At 42.6% G+C, this 19194-nt stretch overlaps 1 protein-coding gene across 5 annotated transcripts in view; it reads right to left on the minus strand.

The window, feature by feature from the left end:
- TNC (tenascin C) overlaps positions 1–19194 on the minus strand; it is a 253590-nt gene that overhangs the window by 98042 nt on the left and 136354 nt on the right. Inside the window, exons 11-13 of one of the 5 annotated variants that reach the window (XM_089673551.1) lie at positions 14897–15169; positions 9628–9900; positions 5967–6239 (exon numbers count right to left, since the gene is read on the minus strand). The exons of 2 other annotated variants lie outside the window; for them this stretch is intronic. In XM_089673551.1, coding sequence (XP_089529677.1) covers positions 5967–6239; positions 9628–9900; positions 14897–15169 — 819 coding nt within the window. The remainder of the gene's footprint in view (positions 1–5966; positions 6240–9627; positions 9901–14896; positions 15170–19194) is intronic. 2 more of the 5 variants (XM_089673552.1, XM_089673553.1) reach the window with 2 other exon arrangements.

Genomic DNA, 19194 nt, shown 5'->3' on the forward strand with positions numbered 1-19194 from the left:
TGGATTTCAGTTCTATCCATCATGGAAGGTCAGCATCGCATGTGGGTGGGATTTGCTGCATGCAAAAACTTTCTGCCTAGCAACGCCCACTCCTCCAAATTGACACCGCCCATCGAGGCATTTAAATATTTGCATAACTCCTACCCACAATTCCGCTCATTGCTTGCATTAGGGCTGCATGCTTTTGAGAGGATTCCTGTGATGTGTTCAGGAAGCTATGTCCAGCACCCTGCCGGCCCCTCCCACCAGTCGTGATCTGCCTGCATTGCATAGAGAAGCACAGAGACTCAGTGATGACATCATCTATTATAGTACCATAAAAAAGAGTCCCCCTATAGCAATTTTTTGGGGTATTACGGGAATCCATTTCGGATGGAGTTACTGTGAACATGAAGGCATCTACACCCTACATATTTATTAAGCCCTTTCCACCTGCCTTAATCTGTGAGCATTGCATAGAGAAGCACAGAGACCCAGTGATGACATCATCTACTGTGAACATGAAGGCATCTACACCCTATGTATTCATTGGCAGGAAACTGTGTACAGCCCTTTCCACCCACCTTAATCTGTGAGCATTGCATAGAGAAGCACAGAGACCCAGTGATGACATCATCCAAATATAGTACCATAAAAAAAGTCCCCCTATAGCAATTTTTGGGGTATTATGGGAATCCATTTTGGATGGAGCTACTGTGAGCATGAAGGCATCTACACCCTACGTATTCATTGGCAGGAAGCTGTGTACAGCCCTTTCCGCCCGCCTTAATCTGTGTGCATTGCATAGAGAACTCCACTTTCCTCCTCCATCCATACTTGCTCTAGCAGTAGGCAGTTGTTTATATCGAGGTAATTGAGTGTTTTCCTCACATCTGCCTTTTGCCATTTATAGCTGGGAAAAGCTTCTCCGACATCTGAAGCTTCTCTCGGTGAGAAATTCTTTGGCCTTGTTGCATGTAAACACCAAGCACTTGCTAACGAAGTCCCACATCCAACGCATTCAAATGTATCTGACGTTCTCACCGCGGACCTCTGCTTAGTGTCACTCCTTCCAAATTTATTCTGTCAAACCGAAGAGGTGTTTTAAAGGGACGATGTACGGCATTGACGCTCGTTTCAATATGCGCAGCGAACGTTTCGTATCGCATTATGTGATTGAGATGAATGGGCTTCCCAATCCAAGGATGTCCTTCATGTACATTATAGAGTATGGAAATCATACTACTCTACCACTTTCGTTATTTAGAAGAAGTCTGTTTCAACCAAAGTTTACTTATCAATGTATGTGTTCTCCATGAATGTAGGACCTCAGGTGCCACATGAGAATGATGGAATAATCGACCTAAAGTGACTCCATTGCTGGGTCAACCTGAAGAACCATGCAAAGGGAGATCACCCAAGCCTTTTATTCCAGTAGTGGTTGGAATGCTACCATTAAAGACCAGTAAAAAAAAGATCATTGGTGTCATGATTCCTTTTATTCGAGTGGTGGTTGGAATGCCACCATTAAAGACCAATAAAAAAAGATCCTTGGTGTCATGATTCTGGTTTTGCCAAGTAGGGTTGACCAAATACAATGAGAATTATGGAATAATTGACGTAAAGTGACTCCATTGCTAGGAAGCTCAAAGTCAACCAGAAGAACCATGCAAAGGGAGATCACCCAAGCCTTTTATTTGAGTGGTGGTTGGAATGCCACCATTACAGACCAATAAAAAAGATCATTGGTGTCACAATGCCTTTTATTCGAGTGGTGGTTGGAATGCCACCATTGCAGACCAATAAAAAAAAGATCCTTGGTGTCATGATGCTGGTTTTGCCAAGTAGGGTTGACCAAATACAATTAGAATTATGGAATAATTGACGTAAAGTGACTCCATTGCTAGGAAAATCAAAGTCAACCAGAAGAACCATGCAAAGGGAGATCACCCAAGCCTTTTATTCCAGTGGTGGTTGGAATGCCACCATTACAGACCAATAAAAAAAAGATCATTGGTGTCATGATGCTGGTTTTGCCAAGTAGGGTTGACCAAATACAATGAGAATTATGGAATAATTGACATAAAGTGACTCCATTGCTAGGAAAATCAAAGTCAACCAGAAGAAACATGCAAAGGGAGATCACCCAAGCTTTTTATTCGAGTGGTAGTTGGAATGCCACCATTACAGACCAATAAAAAAGATCATTGGTGTCATGCTGCTGGTTTTTGCCAATTAGGGTTGGCCAAATACAATGAGAAGTATGGAATAATAGACTTAAGGTGATTCCATTGCTAGGAAACCCAAAGTCAACAAGAACAACCATTCGAAGGAGGATTGACCAAGCCTTTTTTTCCAGTGGTGGTTGGAATGCCACCATTACAGACCAACATAAAAAGGATTGTTGGTGTCACAATGCTGGTTTTGCCAAGTAGAGTTTGCTCTTGAACTAGGCAGTCATTGTCAGATAGGAGATCAATCAACCATGGCTTGAGGAACCCCTAACAACCTCTGGAGGAACCCTAGGATTCCAATGAACCATGGTATTGCTCAACCAATGTTTATAATTACTTATGAATATATGTGTTTTGCCATGGGAGCAAGTTGTCAGGAACTAAATGCAATAAGAACTACTGAATAATAGTGGAATGAAAGTGACTGCATTGCTAGAAAATTAGTTGACTCTGGAACTATCCAGGCATCGTCAGTTAGGAGGTCAATCAACCACATCTCAAGGAACACCTTAGCAATTTTGGGAGGAACCCTAGGGTTCCATAGAACCCTGGTTGAGAATTGCTGCTGTAGCTATTGACAGAAATAGGCATTTCTGGGGCATGTCCCCCACTGTACGCTGTGGCTTCTGCCACCAGCTTGTTACATCACTAAAAATGGGGATGTAGGCATGGTGGGGACAACCACAGCCGACATTGGGAGGCCAGGATCTTGATACCCCAATGGAAGTGATGTATTTCAGAAGTGGCCGTAACTATGCAAGAGAGCCAAGACTGGAGCAACTGTCCATTGGTAAGCATGAGTAATCATCTTTTGATTTCTGCTTCAGCTTGACACAACCACAGCTCACGGAACTGCTAGCAGTATCTGGGGAAACCCTAAGGTCCCAAAGAACCCTTGATGATAATAGCTGCTGTAGGTGTTGACTTCATTCTTGGCTCTTATGCTGGCAGCTACTGAAACAGGCACATCCAGGTTCATGTCCTCCACTGTGCACTGTGGTTTCTCCCACCAACCTGCAACATCACTACAGGACACAATGGTGGTTCACATACTGATTGAGGTCTTCAGTGAGGACTAAGCACCCAAGGCCACCAACCCAACTTTAGGTATTTGTGCTTGTCCAAACAATCCTCGTCTGATAATGACAACATCACTACAGAACACAATGGTGACATAGGAGTGGTGGTAGGAACTTGATACTCCCCAGAAGTGACGGATTATAAAAGTGGTTGTAGCTTTTCAAGAGAGCCAAGATTGGAGTCACTGGCCATTGGAAAGTTGAGTATGAGTACTCTTCTGCTGTTTGACCGAATTCCCTAGCGGCAGGGTCACTTTAAAGGATCCATGATAGGCTATTTGGAAGCAGATACCTATATAACACTCATTGGTGGTTCACATACTGATTGAGGTCTTCAGTGAGGACTAAGCAGCACCCAAAGCCACCAACCCAACTTTAGATATTTGTGCTGGCCCAACCAGTCCTCGTCTGATAATGACAACATCACCACAGCACACAATGGTGACATAGGAGTGGCGGTAGGAACTTGATACCCCCCAGAAGTGATGGATTACATAAGTGGTTGTAGCTCTTCAAGAGAGCAAAGATTGGAACCACTGGTCATTGGAAAGTTGCGTATGAGTACTCTTCTGCTTCTGTTTGACCGAATTCCCTAGTGGCAAGGTCACTTTAAAGGATCTATGATAGGATATTTGGAAGCATATACCTATATAACACTCAGTGGTGGTTCACATACTGATTGAGGTCTTCAGTGAGAACTATGCACCCAAGGTCACCAACCCAACCTTAGATATTTGTGCTGGTCCACCCAGTCCTCCTCTGATTATTACAACATCACTACAGGAGACACAATGGTGACATAGGAGTAGTGGTAGGAACTTGATACCCCCCAGAAGTGATGGATTACAGAAGTGGTTGTAGCTCTTCAAGAGAGCCAAGGTTGGAGCCACTGGCCATTGGAAAGTTGAGTATAAGTAATTTTCTGCTTCTGTTTGACCGAATTCCCTAATGGCAGGGTCACTTTAAAGGATCTATGATAGGGTATTTGGAAGCAGATACCTATATAACACTCAGTGGTGGTTCACATACTGATTGAGGTCTTCAGTGAGGTCTAAGCACGCAAGGCAACCAACCCAACTTTAGATATTTGTGCTGGTCCACCCAGTCCTCGTCTGATAATTACAACATCACTACAGGACACAACGGTGACATTGGAGTGGGGGTAGGAACTTGATACCCCCCCAGAAGTGACGGATCACAGAAGTGGTTCTAGCTCTTCAAGAGAGCCAAGGTTGGAGCCACTGGCCATTGGACACTCAATGGTGGTTCACATACTGATTGAGGTCTTCAGTGAGGTCTAAGCACCCAAGGCCACCAACCCAACTTTAGATATTTGTGCTGGCCCACCCAGTCCTCGTCTGATAATTACAACATAACTACAGGACACAACGGTGACATTGGAATGGGGGTAGGAACTTGATACCCCCCAGAAGTGACAGATTACAGAAGTGCTTCTAGCTCTTCAAGAGAGCCAAGGTTGGAGCCACTGGCCATTGGACACTCAATGGTGGTTCACATACTGATTAAGGTCTTCAGTGAGGTCTAAGCACCCAAGGCCACCAACCCAACTTCAGATATTTGTGCTGGTCCACCCAGCCCTTGTCTGATAATTACAACATCACTACAGGACAAAACGGTGACATTGGAATGGGGGTAGGAACTTCATACCCCCCAGAAGTGACGGATTACAGAAGTGCTTCTAGCTCTTCAAGAGAGCCAAGGTTGGAGCCACTGGCCATTGGACACTCAATGGTGGTTCACATACTGATTAAGGTCTTCAGTGAGGTCTAAGCACCCAAGGCCACCAACCCAACTTCAGATATTTGTGCTGGTCCACCCAGCCCTTGTCTGATAATTACAACATCACTACAGGACAAAACGGTGACATTGGAATGGGGGTAGGAACTTGATACCCCCCAGAAGTGACGGATTACAGAAGTGCTTCTAGCTCTTCAAGAGAGCCAAGGTTGGAGCCACTGGCCATTGGACACTCAATGGTGGTTCACATACTGATTGAGGTCTTCAGTGAGGTCTAAGCACCCAAGGCCACCAACCCAACTTTAGATATTTGTGCTGGCCCACCCAGTCCTCGTCTGATAATTAGAACATCACTACAGGACACAACGGTGACATTGGAGTGGGGGTAGGAACTTGATACCCCCCAGAAGTGACGGATTACAGAAGTGGTTCTAGCTCTTCAAGAGAGCCAAGGTTGGAGCCACTGGCCATTGGACACTCAATGGTGGTTCACATACTGATTGAGGTCTTCAGTGAGGTCTAAGCACCCAAGGCCACCAACCCAACTTTAGATATTTGTGCTGGTCCACCCAGTCCTCGTCTGATAATGACAGTTGGCTCTGCCTCCCATGATGCCAATTGAGGGTGTCACCCCAGACAGCACTTATGGAGGCATGATGGGAGGTGGCACGGAGGTTGGAATATCAATACTGGAAACTCCATCCTCAGTGCAACTCAGTAAAAGGTGAACCACAGGCTCTCTTTTACAATGCACGTCCATCAGCGTGTGTTGAGTGCCACTTGCTATGGGTTGCCATGCACGCCTGCATTGCATTTCAGTTCAGCAGCATAAAGTTCTACATATACGAGGTTCAGTTTAATAAATCTCTTTTGTTTCAGTTTTCAGTGGTGCCAACTGGCTTCTAATCTGGAGTACCTGTTGTTGCCTCTCCTTTTACCGGCGGAGAGCGCTGACCACTAGCAATACCATGCAGCTCAATCTCATATTCAGTGCCATCTCTCAGTCCCGTCACTGCGCTCGTGCGTTCACCGCCCGGCACTGTCAGAACAACCGGTTCATGTTGGCGTTGAGCATCCTGTATTTTAATGATAAAGTCGTCAAAGCCACTCTCATCAGCTGTCCACGACAGATGGAACCCATCGGGGGTTATACTGGAAACTTTGAGGTTTCCAACTTCAGGTTCTGATTCTGAAAAGAAAATTCCATGAAAGGAAAAAAAAGAGAGGAAATAAAAAACGGCAGTTAGTGTTGTACTGCTATTGTCTGCAAGCGAGAAACCAGAAGCAGCAAAGGTCAATGTATCTGATCATGAAGAAGAAGGAACGACTTGGAAAAAAACCCAAAAAACTTTTGATGTCCACGACCTAGAGAAGAAGACTACTTAGACAAAAAGCAAAATTCAAATTGATAAACCAAGATTGTTACGTAGTTACAAAGTTCTTCAGCTTGAGAATAGTTCATCTAATTCAACCAATAGGAAAATTGAAAACTTTCGATATGCAGAACTATATACCCAAGCAGGGGCGGACTTACCATTTGGAAACTCGGGCACTGCCCGAGGGCCCGGGGTCAGTAGGGGGCCCCATGAGATGCCCCTGGTACCTTTTTCATAGGCTTTTTTGAGTTTGGGCAAGGACACAGGGGCCCCATAATCCCCTATTGCCCGGGGCCCGATGAGTTGTCAGTCCGCCCCTGTACTCAAGGTTGATCCTTTGATGGGGAAAATGATGTAAGGGAGGACTCTGATGGGGACACTGATGTAGAGGGGGACTCTGATGGGGTCACTGATGTTCAGGGGGACTCTGATGGGGACACTGATGCAGAGGAGACTGATGTAGAGGGGGACTCTGATGGGGACTCTGATGTAGAGGGGGACTATGATGGGGACACTGATGTAAGGGGGGACTCTGATGGGTACGCTGATGTAGGGGGACTCTGATGGGGACACTGATGCAGAGGAGACTCTGATGTAGAGGGGGACTCTGATGGGGACTCTGATGTAGCGGCATCTCTGATGGGGACACTGATATATAGGGGGAATTTGATAGGAACACTGATGTCAGGGGAGACTCTGATGGGGACACTGATGTAAGGGGGACTCTGATGGGAACCCTGATTTAAGAGGGGACTTATTCATCTTTCAAACAAATGTATTACCAATATATATAGCACATACATGATACAATGTGCCTTCATACTGCTGCCCTAAGGCAATCAGATATTCCCTGGATCCCCCATTTGTGGTGTCCCTGCTTGCACTGTACTCCTGCCCTCCCCCTTCCTCCATCCATTGTTGCAGCAATGATTGACATCGGAGCCCCCCCGCGTACGATTCTGGCTCACACAATGTACAGCCCCAACATCATCACATGCAGGCATTATAATAACAGTGATGGAAGTTCAGCTTTATCTGGTGTAACGGAACATATAATAGAAATGTTCAGATCGGGAACGGCTGCCAGCATGTCCTCCGATGGGGGATAAAAACACGCAGATTTAGGGAAAGAATTTCATATCAGATGTTATAATGAAGCTAATTAAACATTTTTAATGATGGAACTTCAAAACGCAGAGAAGGTGATGTACCGCGGGGCTTCGCTTTTACTCCGAGTGACACGCGGGTTCCAAACAACCCTAATTCAGTCTTTTTTTTTTTATTCTCCCTAAATTTCTTTTATTTTTTTTAAATTTTGGTTATAATTTTCTTAAAGTGTATAAAGGGCAGCCAATAGACCGTAAATCTCCCCAATGGGGACACAGACAGCAATAAACAGACAGAGGGTCTAACATTTCTTCAGTCTATTAAAAAATGTTGAGATTAACGTCAACTTTTGCACCCAACAACTATAGAAAATTTTTTTTTTTTTTTTCAAAGCCGAACTCCAGGTACACAGCTAAATACCCACATGGAAGAAAAATATATCTGAAATATATTTTAAAAATATTCTTCCCAAATATATTGGCAAGTATTTGAAATGCTACAATTTTGGCCGTATTCAATATATTTAAAAAAAATATATATTATATATATATATATATATATATATATTGCATGTTAAAATGCGTTTTTTTTAATATATTACAAAATATATGAAAAATATTTTTTAAAATATATATTTATAAAATATATTCTTCAGATTTTTCTTTAACATATAAAAAAGTCATTTTAACATATATTTTTATATGTATTTGTAAATGCAATATATATATACTGTATATATACTGTGTGTCTTTAAAATTACAAATCTACATTTTTGGAATGCATTTATAAATACATGTAAAAATATATGTTAAAATGACTTTTGTGTATGCTAAAAAAAATCTGAAGAATAAATAAAAAAAAAAATATATAAGATTATATTCTTCAGTTTTTTTTTAACATATAAAAAAGTCATTTTAACATATATTTTTACATGTATTTGTAAATGCAATATATATATATATATATATATATATATATGCTGCATGTTGAAATGCATTTTTATTTACAAAATGCATGACAAATGTTTTTAAAAATACATTTCAAATATACCGTGTGTCTTTAAAATGACAAATCTACATTTTTGGAATGCATTTATAAATACATGAACAAATATATGTTGAAATGACTTTTGTGTATGCTAAAAAAAATCTGAAGAATATATTTAAAAAGAATATATAAGATTATATTCTTCATTTTTTTTTTTAACATATAAAAAAAAGTCATTTTAACATATATTTTTACATGTATTTGTATATGCAATATATATATATATATATATATATATATATATATATATATATATGCTGCATGTTGAAATGCGTTTTTATTTACAAAATACATGAAACAAATTTTTAAAAATACATTTCAAATATACCGTGTGTCTTTAAAATGACAAATCTACATTTTTGGAATGCATTTATAAATACATGAACAAATATATGTTAAAATGACTTTTGTGTATGCTAAAAAAATTCTGAAGAATATATTTAAAAAAAATATATAACTTTATATTCTTCAGATTTTTTTTATATATATATTTTTTTTATACATATACTTTATATATATATATTTTTTTTTATACTTATACTTTATATATATATATATTTTTTTTATACACAGTATAATATATACATATATATATATTTATTGAAATATATTTTAAAATATATTGAATATGGCCAGAATTGTAGCAATTCAAATATATGTCAATATATTCAGGAAGAATATTTTTTAAATATATTTCAAATATATTTTTCTTCCATATGGGTACACATCGCCCCTCTGGGTTGTAGAAACGAAGAGAGGGAGTGGCTCTGTAGTCCAGCAGGGGAGAATTAGGCGGGGCTGACAACGCCCCGTTAGGAGATAACAAGTCCAGATATACACTTTAATGATCACCACCACATGTGTAAGAAACATGGCTTCCAAGAAGGAACTATAGCCCTTTAGTAAATGACCTCTTCAACGTATAAATGAAAGGGTTGACATACATGCCATGTCATAGACATCACGGGAACTAACCGAGATGTCCATGGAAGCTGCAAAGAAAACGCTACACCCAAAAGATGAAATAAGTCAACGTAGATCCAATACCTGTAGTTGCCGAGACACTAATAGGCTGCGTTCGATAACCGTGAGCAATACCATAGAGGTAGATGGTGTAATGAGTATTGGGTAATAGCCCTGAGATAAGAGTTTTCCTGAGATCACCAGGGACATTAATTTTCACTGGCTCGCGTAACCTGTCCTCATCAGTAACCTCTACAACAAAGCCATCAAATGAATCTTGTGTTGCTGTCCAGGACAAGTCAAAGCCCTGGGGTGTGATACTGGTGACGGTAAGGTTGTCTACTTCTGGCTTGTTTTCTGAGCAAGGAAAAAATGTCATTCAATTAAAACCCGTTGGATGACCAACAACACCCACATGGATGCTTTGTCAGCAGCCTGCAAACCTCGCCAGAAGAAGAAAGCAGAAGTCTGGTGCAAATTTCAGCCAGGAAGCCTCAACGAAGCCAAGGTTTTCCGTAAAGCTCCAAAAACATCTGCGTAAGCAGTTTCGTTGGCATTTTTTCACATGCTGGCACGCACATGCAATGTAAAGCTCGGAAAGTGAATGAAAGAAGCAGACGAATGCTGAAGCATCTGTATTTTTATATAATTGCTTTGTGTCCAAAAAGCGTGGTGAGAACCAAAGAAAAAGTAATTTTACTGTTGCAATTATTTTTTTCTATTTTTTTTTTTAATCTTAGCTGTTTTTTTATTGGTTTGGAAGAATTTGTCTTTCTAATTAATGTTATGTTCTACTTGACTATATATCTTTTTTTGATGTGTACCTAAGCCAAAACTTTTTTTTTTTTGGTCTTAGTAGGAAAAAGAGTAGATGTTTCTCGTGTTCCAGGGCCACCCCTTAGGTGGATTTTGAAGGTACTTATAGGGACTGTAGGATTTTTAAAAGTAAAAATTTAAAGTAAAAGGGTTTTTGGCCTCCTCTTCAGGCCTAGAGAGTAACCCCTCACAAAAACCCTAAGGTCAACTTGGAGAGCAATATATTCTCCACAAGCTCTTCATCATAGGTTGCAGATCACTCGTGTCTTCTAGAAACTTCGGACTGTGAGTAAACACTCTAGGTTCTACTCATCTAGCTACAAATGGATTGAGATGACTACTATACAAAAAAAACTCTTCCTCCTCGTTTGTTTTCATGACTTGTTTTGGATAACTTTTTAGATGATTATCCAAAAACCAACTTGACCCACTGCCTTTGTCTTTGCTATATCTAGTTCCCAACCCTTGCTCCTCATTTTTTTCCCTTCATGACTTGTTTAGGGGAACTTTTCACCAGACGATTATCCAGAAGTCAACTTGATCCACTGCCTTTGTCCTTGCTGTATCTAGTTCCCCATCCTTGCTCCTCATTTGTTTTCCTTCATGACTTGTTTTGGAGAACTTTTCAGAACTTGTCCTTGCTATATCTAGTTCCTCCATCCATCTTTTAGACTACAAATTTACTAGCGAAGGCCACTGCTCAACCCCTGAAGTAAAAACTGGAACTACTAAAAGTTGTGGTTCATGGTAACATGGCTCGCAGTGTAAATTTCCAATATATTCAAATACCAGAGATGACAATGGCATTCCTTTAGGTCCTTCCTTCATTTAAAAAGACTGCGAGACATCAAAACAATGATCTAGGTTTTCTTTCTGTTTCCTTCATGACTTGTTTAGGGGAACTTTTCATCAGACGAGTATCCAGAAGTCAACTTGACCCACTGCCTTTGTCCTTGCTATATCTAGTTCCCAACCCTTGCTCCTCATTTGTTTCCTTCATGACTTGTTTAGGGGAACTTTTCATCAGACGAGTATCCAGAAGTCAACTTGACCCACTGCCTTTGTCCTTGCTATATCTAATTCCCAACCCTTGCTCCTCATTTGTTTTCCTTCCTGACTTTGGATAACTTTTCAGAACTTGCTCCTCCTGCTCTTTTTTAGACTGCAAATTCGCTAGTGAAGGTCACTGCTCAACTCCTGAATTAAAAAATTGAACTGCTAAAAGTTATGGTTTATGGTAACATGGAAAAAGTGTAAAATTCCAATATATTCAAACACCAGAGATCACAATGGCATTCCTTCAGGTCCTCCAATTTTTTAAATATAGACTGTAAGACATAAAAACATTGACCTAGGTCACTGTTTTATGTTCTGAAGTCTAATTCAATCAAGGATGACCTGAAGGACCATTGCTATGAGTGCTGGTCTTTGAATATGTTTTGTATCTTTATACTTTAGCAGTGTCCTCATCCACCTTCTGCCACTTCTAACCCCTCACAACAACCCTAAGATCTGCTTGGAGACCAATAAATTCTCCACAAGCTCTTCATCTCAGGTTGAAGATCCCATTTGTCTTCTAAAAACCTCGGAATGTAAGTAAACTCTTTCAGTTCCACTCATCTAGCTACAAATGGATTGAGATGACTACTATATATAAAGAGCTTTTCCCAACCCTTCCTCTTTATTTTTTTTCCTTCATGACTTGTTTAGGGGAACTTTTCATCAGACGATTATCCAGAAGTCAACTTGACCCACTGCCTTTGTCCTTCCTATATCTAGTTCCCAACCCTTGCTCCTCATTTGTTTTCCTTCATGACTGGTTTTGGAGAACTTTTCAGAACTTGTCCTTGCTATATCTAGTTCCTCCATCCATCTTTTAGACTACAAATTCACTAGCGAAGGCCACTGCTCAACCCCTGAAGTAAAAACTGGAACTACTAAAAGTTGTGGTTTATGGTAACATGGCTTGCAGTGTAAATTTCCAATATATTCAAATACCAGAGATGACAATGGCATTCCTTTAGGTCCTTCCTTCATTTAAAAAGACTGCGAAACATCAAAACAATGATCTAGGTCACTGTTTTTATGTTCTGAAGTCTAGTTCAATCAAGGACAACCCCAACGACCACCACGATGAGAGCTGCTCTTTAAATATATGTTGAAACGTTTTACTTTGGCAGTGTTCTCTTCTACCTCCGTAAATTGTTTATGTTGGTTTGTGGGGGGCTTCTCATATTTACCTAATTATTTTGTGATTGACAGTTTTGTATATTATGTTGGCGCTTTCTTAAAAAACTATAATATTTTAGTGTACATAAACCAAAAATATATTTTTCGTTTTAGTATCATGACTCAGTGTAGGCAGTTGTCTTCAGAAAAATGTTGGAAATCTGTTGCACATTTTTCTACCTGGGGATCCTGCCAGTAACAGTACTTCCAGTTGCAAGCCTACAGTGCTTAAGCTAGCCATACATGGAACGAATTTCATTCCTTTCATGATGAACTGTCCAGAATTTGCTTGGTGGGTGGCCCATTAAAATTGAAGGATTATGGTGGAAAATTGTTGATGGAATTGTGCCTGAATTCAATCAGAGGTAGGTGTGTATGGCCAGCTTAAGCCACTGGCAATGTGGTCAACCTGTCATCTGTGCTCCTTGAGTTGACCATTGGGCCACATATCTGACCTCAATTTCCGTAGACCTGATAAGAAGCCCAGTGACCAACTGAAGGAGTGCATATGGCAGACTGGCTATGCTGCTGCTAATGGAGTGTTGTTAGCCTACAACACAATCTCCAGGTAAAAACCTTTCAACAGATCCACAAAAAATGACTTGCTTAGGAAAACTGTATACAGTGAGACATGAATCTGAACATACTAAATAACTTTAGCCCTTCCTGTCCGGTTTCAGCATTTCTTTACCTGGGTGTTTATGCCCAGAGGGCATGAAGGGCTGCCAGATCATATGACCATTGTCATTGGCTGTCACAGTGGTCGCATGATTAGGAGCCAGTCCTGCAGGTTCCTGACCATTACTAGTGAGCAGGAGCTGTCTTTGACAGCTTGGTCACTGTGATGGAAGCTCACAAACCTTGACTGCCCATGTGTGTGGCATGTGGGCATTAAAACCCACCTTTGTTGCCAAGGCCAGGGCAGGACAAGAGGTGGGCAGAAGGAAAGTTGCCCTAGTTGCAGTTGGGATTTGGGGGGTTTTGCTAGAAGGGGTGCTTTGGATGGGGGGATTTTAACTAGGAGGGTGGATTTGTGTTAGGAGGGGCGTTTTGGGGGGGTGATCTGTGCTAGTAGAAATGATTGGGGGATCTGTGTGGAGAGTGGAGATTTGGAGGGGAGGATTAATGCTAGGAGAGAGGATTTGGGGGGAATTTGTGCTGGGAATGGGGCATTTGAAGAGGGACAGAATTTATGCACAGGGGGGAAATTTGAGGGGTAAAGGAATTGTACTAAGAGGGGGGTTTTGTGTTTTGGGGAGGGAGAGGATTTGTGCTAGGAGGGGGAGGGGAGTTGTATGGGAAGAGAGGGAATTTTTGTTTGGGGAGAATTTTGGCTTGCAAAGGGAACTTATACTTAGGGTATAAGTGTTAAAGAATAATACTCCATTTTTTTGGGGGGGAAGGAGGGGATTTTTGCTGATTCAACGCTCGTACATGTGGGCGCCATTTGGCATCTTCGCCCTGGGCTCTAGACGACCTTGTCCCAGCACTGGCAAAGGCACTTACATGGGTGGCAAGAGGTGAACAATTACATAACTCATACAAATACTATACAAATGCAATACAAATAGTTCAGAGGCACTCCTGGGTCTTGAAATGTAGATAGTTCAAAAATGAAACATTTATTGTGTCAACGTTTTGAAGGATCTCTTCTTCATTCTTTCTTGAGAAAGATGGATAAAAATCCCTCCAAATGTTGACACCATAAATGTTTAATTTTTGAATTACAGCCATTTCAAAACCCTTAAGTGCCTTTGAACTAACTTGAAGATGTATGCAGATTACCTTGGTGAAGGGCACCTGGACAATTACCGTGGGTGTGTTGGCTACCCTTGGGATTATCTTGAAGAATTCTATGTAGGGTCTCATATCTGTTTACATGCATAGATTTTATAGTATTTAAATTTTTTCTACTTCCATCTTAAGAGTTGTAATCCTTGGTCACCATTTTCGTTTGTTTGATGGATGTTTTCCAATGGCCAAACTTTGGACTTTTGACCTTTGATGGACTTTTTTTTATTCCTATTACGAAAAGTGCAAAGCAAGTAAGCATACAGATCCCTCAAACAACTAATCAGCTCCCATGAACGATTCCGTGAAAAGACCGATTTTTGATGTGCTCCCCTCACATAATTTCAGCCAAGTGAGGTGAACCAGAAGCCAATGTGACGTGAGAAAGCTCTAAAAAGAAAGATCTAAAAAAGCCAGTGTGGATGCAAGTGACGAGCTAGGTGAATAGCTTGGTGGGTAGTGAATGGAGAAGTGAATCCCCCCTAAGGTGATTGTGCAGCATTCCAGCATTGGGTACCTGTAACAGCTCCTCCAAAGAGAGGCACGGTGTCAAGTCCCTGAATCACCCCATGTAATGTGATGTTATATTTTGTGGCCGGCTTCAGGCTCGGCACTTCCAAAGAGCGAAGTTCTCCAGGAACCACAATGGTTTGTGGTTCTTCTCCATCCTTTAATTCCTGAACCTTAATCACAAATTTTTCATAGTTCTTGTCTGGCGCTATCCACGTGAGTTTGAAAGAGTCCCAGCCCACTTGGGACACCACCAAGCCGCCCAGCTCATGCGGAAGTTCTGAACATGAGAATAAGTTATTAAAATTTACAGTACTTTTTAAACCAGTCACACATTATGAAGAAAGCTTTGCACTAGCTTAACAGTAGATGAATTGTTAATGTTTAAAAAGAAAAAGGAAATTAGACATCAAATGGCATTTCAAAATATTTAGCGCAGTTATCGAAACCTAGAGAGGGATTAAAGATTGAGTATATTAATACATGACAATACCAAGCTGCAAGAAAACAATGTTATGGTGTATCATGGTGTTCCTCAACTTCACTAAACCCAATTAAACCACAACTAAACCCTCGCCATATTCATTCTGCAAATATTAGGGGAAGGGAAAGGAGAAAAGGGGAAAAAAAGGAGAAAAGGGGGAAAAAAGGAGAAAAGGGGAAAAAAAGGAGAAAAAAAAAGGAGAAAAGGGGAAAAAATAGGAGACAAGGGAGAAAAAAGGAGAACAGGGGGGAAAAAGGGAGAAAAGGGGGGGAAATGGAGAAAAGGGGGGGGGGGAAGGGGGGAAAAGGGGGGAAAAAGGGGGGGGGAAAGGGAAAAAGGGAAAAAGGGAAAGGGAGAAAGGAAAAGGGAAAGGGAGAAAGGAAAAGGAAAAGAAGAAAGGAAAAGGGAGAAAGGAAAAGCAAAAGGAAAAGGGAGAAAGGAAAAGCAAAAGGAAAGGAAAGGGAAAGGGAAATGGAAAGGAAAGGGAAAGGGAAGGGAAAGGAAAGGGAAAGGGAAGGAAAGGGAAAGGGAAAGGGAAGGAAAGGGAAAGGGAAGGGAAAGGAAAGGGAAGGGAAAGGAAAGGAAAAGGAAAGGAAAAGAAGTGTTCTGTCATCCCAAAACACTTCCAGTACTAAGGTGACAACACTTCTCTTCCAGAGATACATTACAGTAAGTGGTGCCACCCAAAGGCAGGAAGTATGTTACTGGCCAGATCTCCAGATGAAAACAATGGGAAAGGAAAACAAATGTAAGCACCTAGAGATGAGCTTGGGTTTTGGTCCCAAGTTAGTTGTCATCAGTATCCAGGGCAGGGATGCAAAACTGTGCCCCCTCTCCTATTGTTAATGTATGACATAGAATGGGTGTGGTGCCTTGTGACCATTCTTTGCTCTCTTGCTCCATTTGGCTGCCATGAAGTGTGCAACTGTACATGTGCTTGTTTTTTTATTAGCTAGAAGGTAGTTGCACATGTGCATTGGTTTTTTTGTGTCAGTTGTGGGTGGATGGGGTCGAAAGTGGACATGTTGGAGCAGTAGCTGTCAGAGTAGACATGAAGCCATGGCCGGATGGTGCCAGGCAGTGATCTGAAGTTTGGGGTAAGTTGGTGTCCCTCCCTTCACTACTGTGCATGGGGCAGCTTCCCCTCCTGCCCACTCCTTGTCCCAACCCTGGTTGCCATTGCTGGGCAAATGAATTGTACACTGGAGATCCCCCACCCCGCAAATGACTGTATACAAAAGAACAGGGATGCTCATGATGTCATTGATCTATTATGGCCACATGGCCATATTAGGTCAATAATATTGACCTAACAAGGCCATGTGCCCATACTAGGTTGATGGGACTGCAGGGAATATTCAGCCCACAGCTAGTTGGACTAGCTAACTTAGGTTTGGTCTGAATCCAACCTGAAACCAAGCTCATCACTACTAAGCACTGGCAAGCTACTCCCATTCACTACTGTGCCTGGGGAAGCTACCCCGCCTGTCCAATTCTTGTCCAATCCCTGGTTTCCATTGTTGGGCCAATGAACTGCAAACTGGAGATTCCTCACCCTGCAGCTGCCTTTATAGAAAAGTGCAGGGATGTTTTTGAAGTCATTGATCTCATATGGCCACAAGGCCATATAAGGTCAATAACATTGACCTAACAAGGCCATTGTCCATACTAGGTCAGTGATGTAACAAGCTCCTTTGTATACATCAGCTGTGGGGAATCTTCCACCCACAGTTTGTTGGACCAGCTAACTTGGGTTTGGAGCAGTAGCTCTCAGAGTAGACACGAATCCATGGTCAGCTGGTTTCCAGGCAGTGATCTGAAACATGGGGTAAATTGTTGCCCCCCTTCATTACTGTGTCTAGAGCAGCTGCCCCTTCTTTTCACCCCTTGTCCCAGCCCTGGTTGTTACTGCTGGGCCAATGAGCTGTAGACTGGAGATTCCCCACCCTCCAACTGACTGTATACAAAAAAAAGGGATGCTCGTGCCGTCATTGACTCAATATGGCCACGTGGCCATATTAGTTCAATAACATTGACGGAACAAGATGATGTGCCTATACTAGATCGATGATGTAACAAGCTCCTTTGTGTACATCAACTGTGGAGAATCTTCCACCCACAGCTTGTTGGACCAGTTATCTTGGGTTTGGACCAAATCCAAGCCCAAGCTCATCACTACTAAGGACTGGTAAGTTGCAATTTATCATATTTTGTAATTGGGTTAGATACACTTTAACAATTCCTTTTTTCATTTTCTTATGGATAATTATTTGTCCTAATTAAATGTGTTGCAGCATTTGAACCTCAGCTGCAATACAGTGCATGTTCCATCCAGTTTTAAGAACCGTAGACAAAACAATTGTGCCAAATGTTCTATTATTTTCTATTGGCGATGGTAACTGTCGGGGATCGCCGCAGCGCTGGGCTCGGCGCAGGCGCAGTGCACCGCCCTGTGCAGGGACGCGGGCACTGGGACCTGGCCAACCGCGGCAATCGAGTTCGCGTAGGCGCAGTAGAGATCGCGCGCGCGCACGTGGCACCAATGACAGCACAGGGCGGGATATTTAAATGGCCCTGAGCTGTCGTTCAGTGCCTTCTGGTCTTCCCTGTATTCCTGAACCTGCGAACCTGTGCCTTGTATGTTATTGACCCGGATTGTACCTGACCTTGCTATATTCTCCTGTCCTGACCCTTGCTTTGCCTGACCTCTCTCCTGGATGCCCCCTATTGGATCTGACCTGCTGTTGCTGACCTGGCGTGTGACCCGACTATTCTCTGCCCGCTGCCTTGTACTGCACCGTCCTCTTAGTTACCGACCCGGCCTGCCTGACTTCGCACTTGCTCAGCCATCCATCCATCCCTCTCAGCGGGGTCTTCAGACCTCCTCATATCAGGCTCTCCTCCATGGGAGCCCCCGGCGTATACCACTACTACTGACGGGTATACCCAGTAGTCACGACCTTGTCAGGGCAGGAGCCGAGGAACGGACAGGCAGGCCTAACAATGTAACGCACTGGCTGACGACAACCACCACCCACAGACCGAAGTCCCTCAGGGCGCGGAGTCTAAGTCCCAGGCTGCCCTTCACCAGGGCCCCTGATGGTGGGGATGGACTTGACGCAGCCAGGAACCAGGTCGCGGCCCCCGAGACACCTCAGCTGCGGTAATGGCCACCGCCAATGGCGTGTAGCTGGTGGAAAAAACAAAAGAGTAGTCAGACAAGCCGGGGTCAACAACAACAGGACAAAACAGTACAGGACAGCAGACGAGAATCACAGGTCACAAGCCAGGTTCAGCAACAGAGGGTCAGATCAAAGGAGAATACAAAGAATAGTCAAGTCACAAGCCGAATCAGAATACCAGGAGAGTCACAAGAGTCAGAACAGAGTAATAGTAACACAAAGACACAAGACACAAGTGCAAAGAGCATGTGCGGGCCACAGGCTTATATGTCATCAGCCACGCCCCTCTGGGGGGTGGACCTCAGAGACCTGAAGGCATAAAAAGGATTCCCGTCATGCACAGCAGAATCCAAGATGGACGCCAGCACATGGAGTAACATAACCTCAGGGAAAAGGTAGGACCTTGACAGTACCTCCTCCTCAAGGGCCCCTCCCCCTCCGCGGCTCAACAAAAGGTTTCTGAGGAAAGCGGGTATGAAAAGCGCGGAGGAGGGCAGGAGCATGGACATCCGCGGAAGGAACCCAGGAACGCTCCTCAGGACCATAACCGCGCCAATGAACCAGGAACTGTAATCGACCGCGCACCAATCGAGAGTCCAGGATCCGGCTCACCTCATACTCCTCATGACCGTCAACCCG

Source organism: Staurois parvus, unplaced genomic scaffold (assembly GCF_062004578.1).
Source record: "Staurois parvus isolate SC_StPar_1 unplaced genomic scaffold, SC_StPar_1.0 ptg000140l, whole genome shotgun sequence".
In the NCBI taxonomy this organism is placed as follows: domain Eukaryota; kingdom Metazoa; phylum Chordata; class Amphibia; order Anura; family Ranidae; genus Staurois; species Staurois parvus.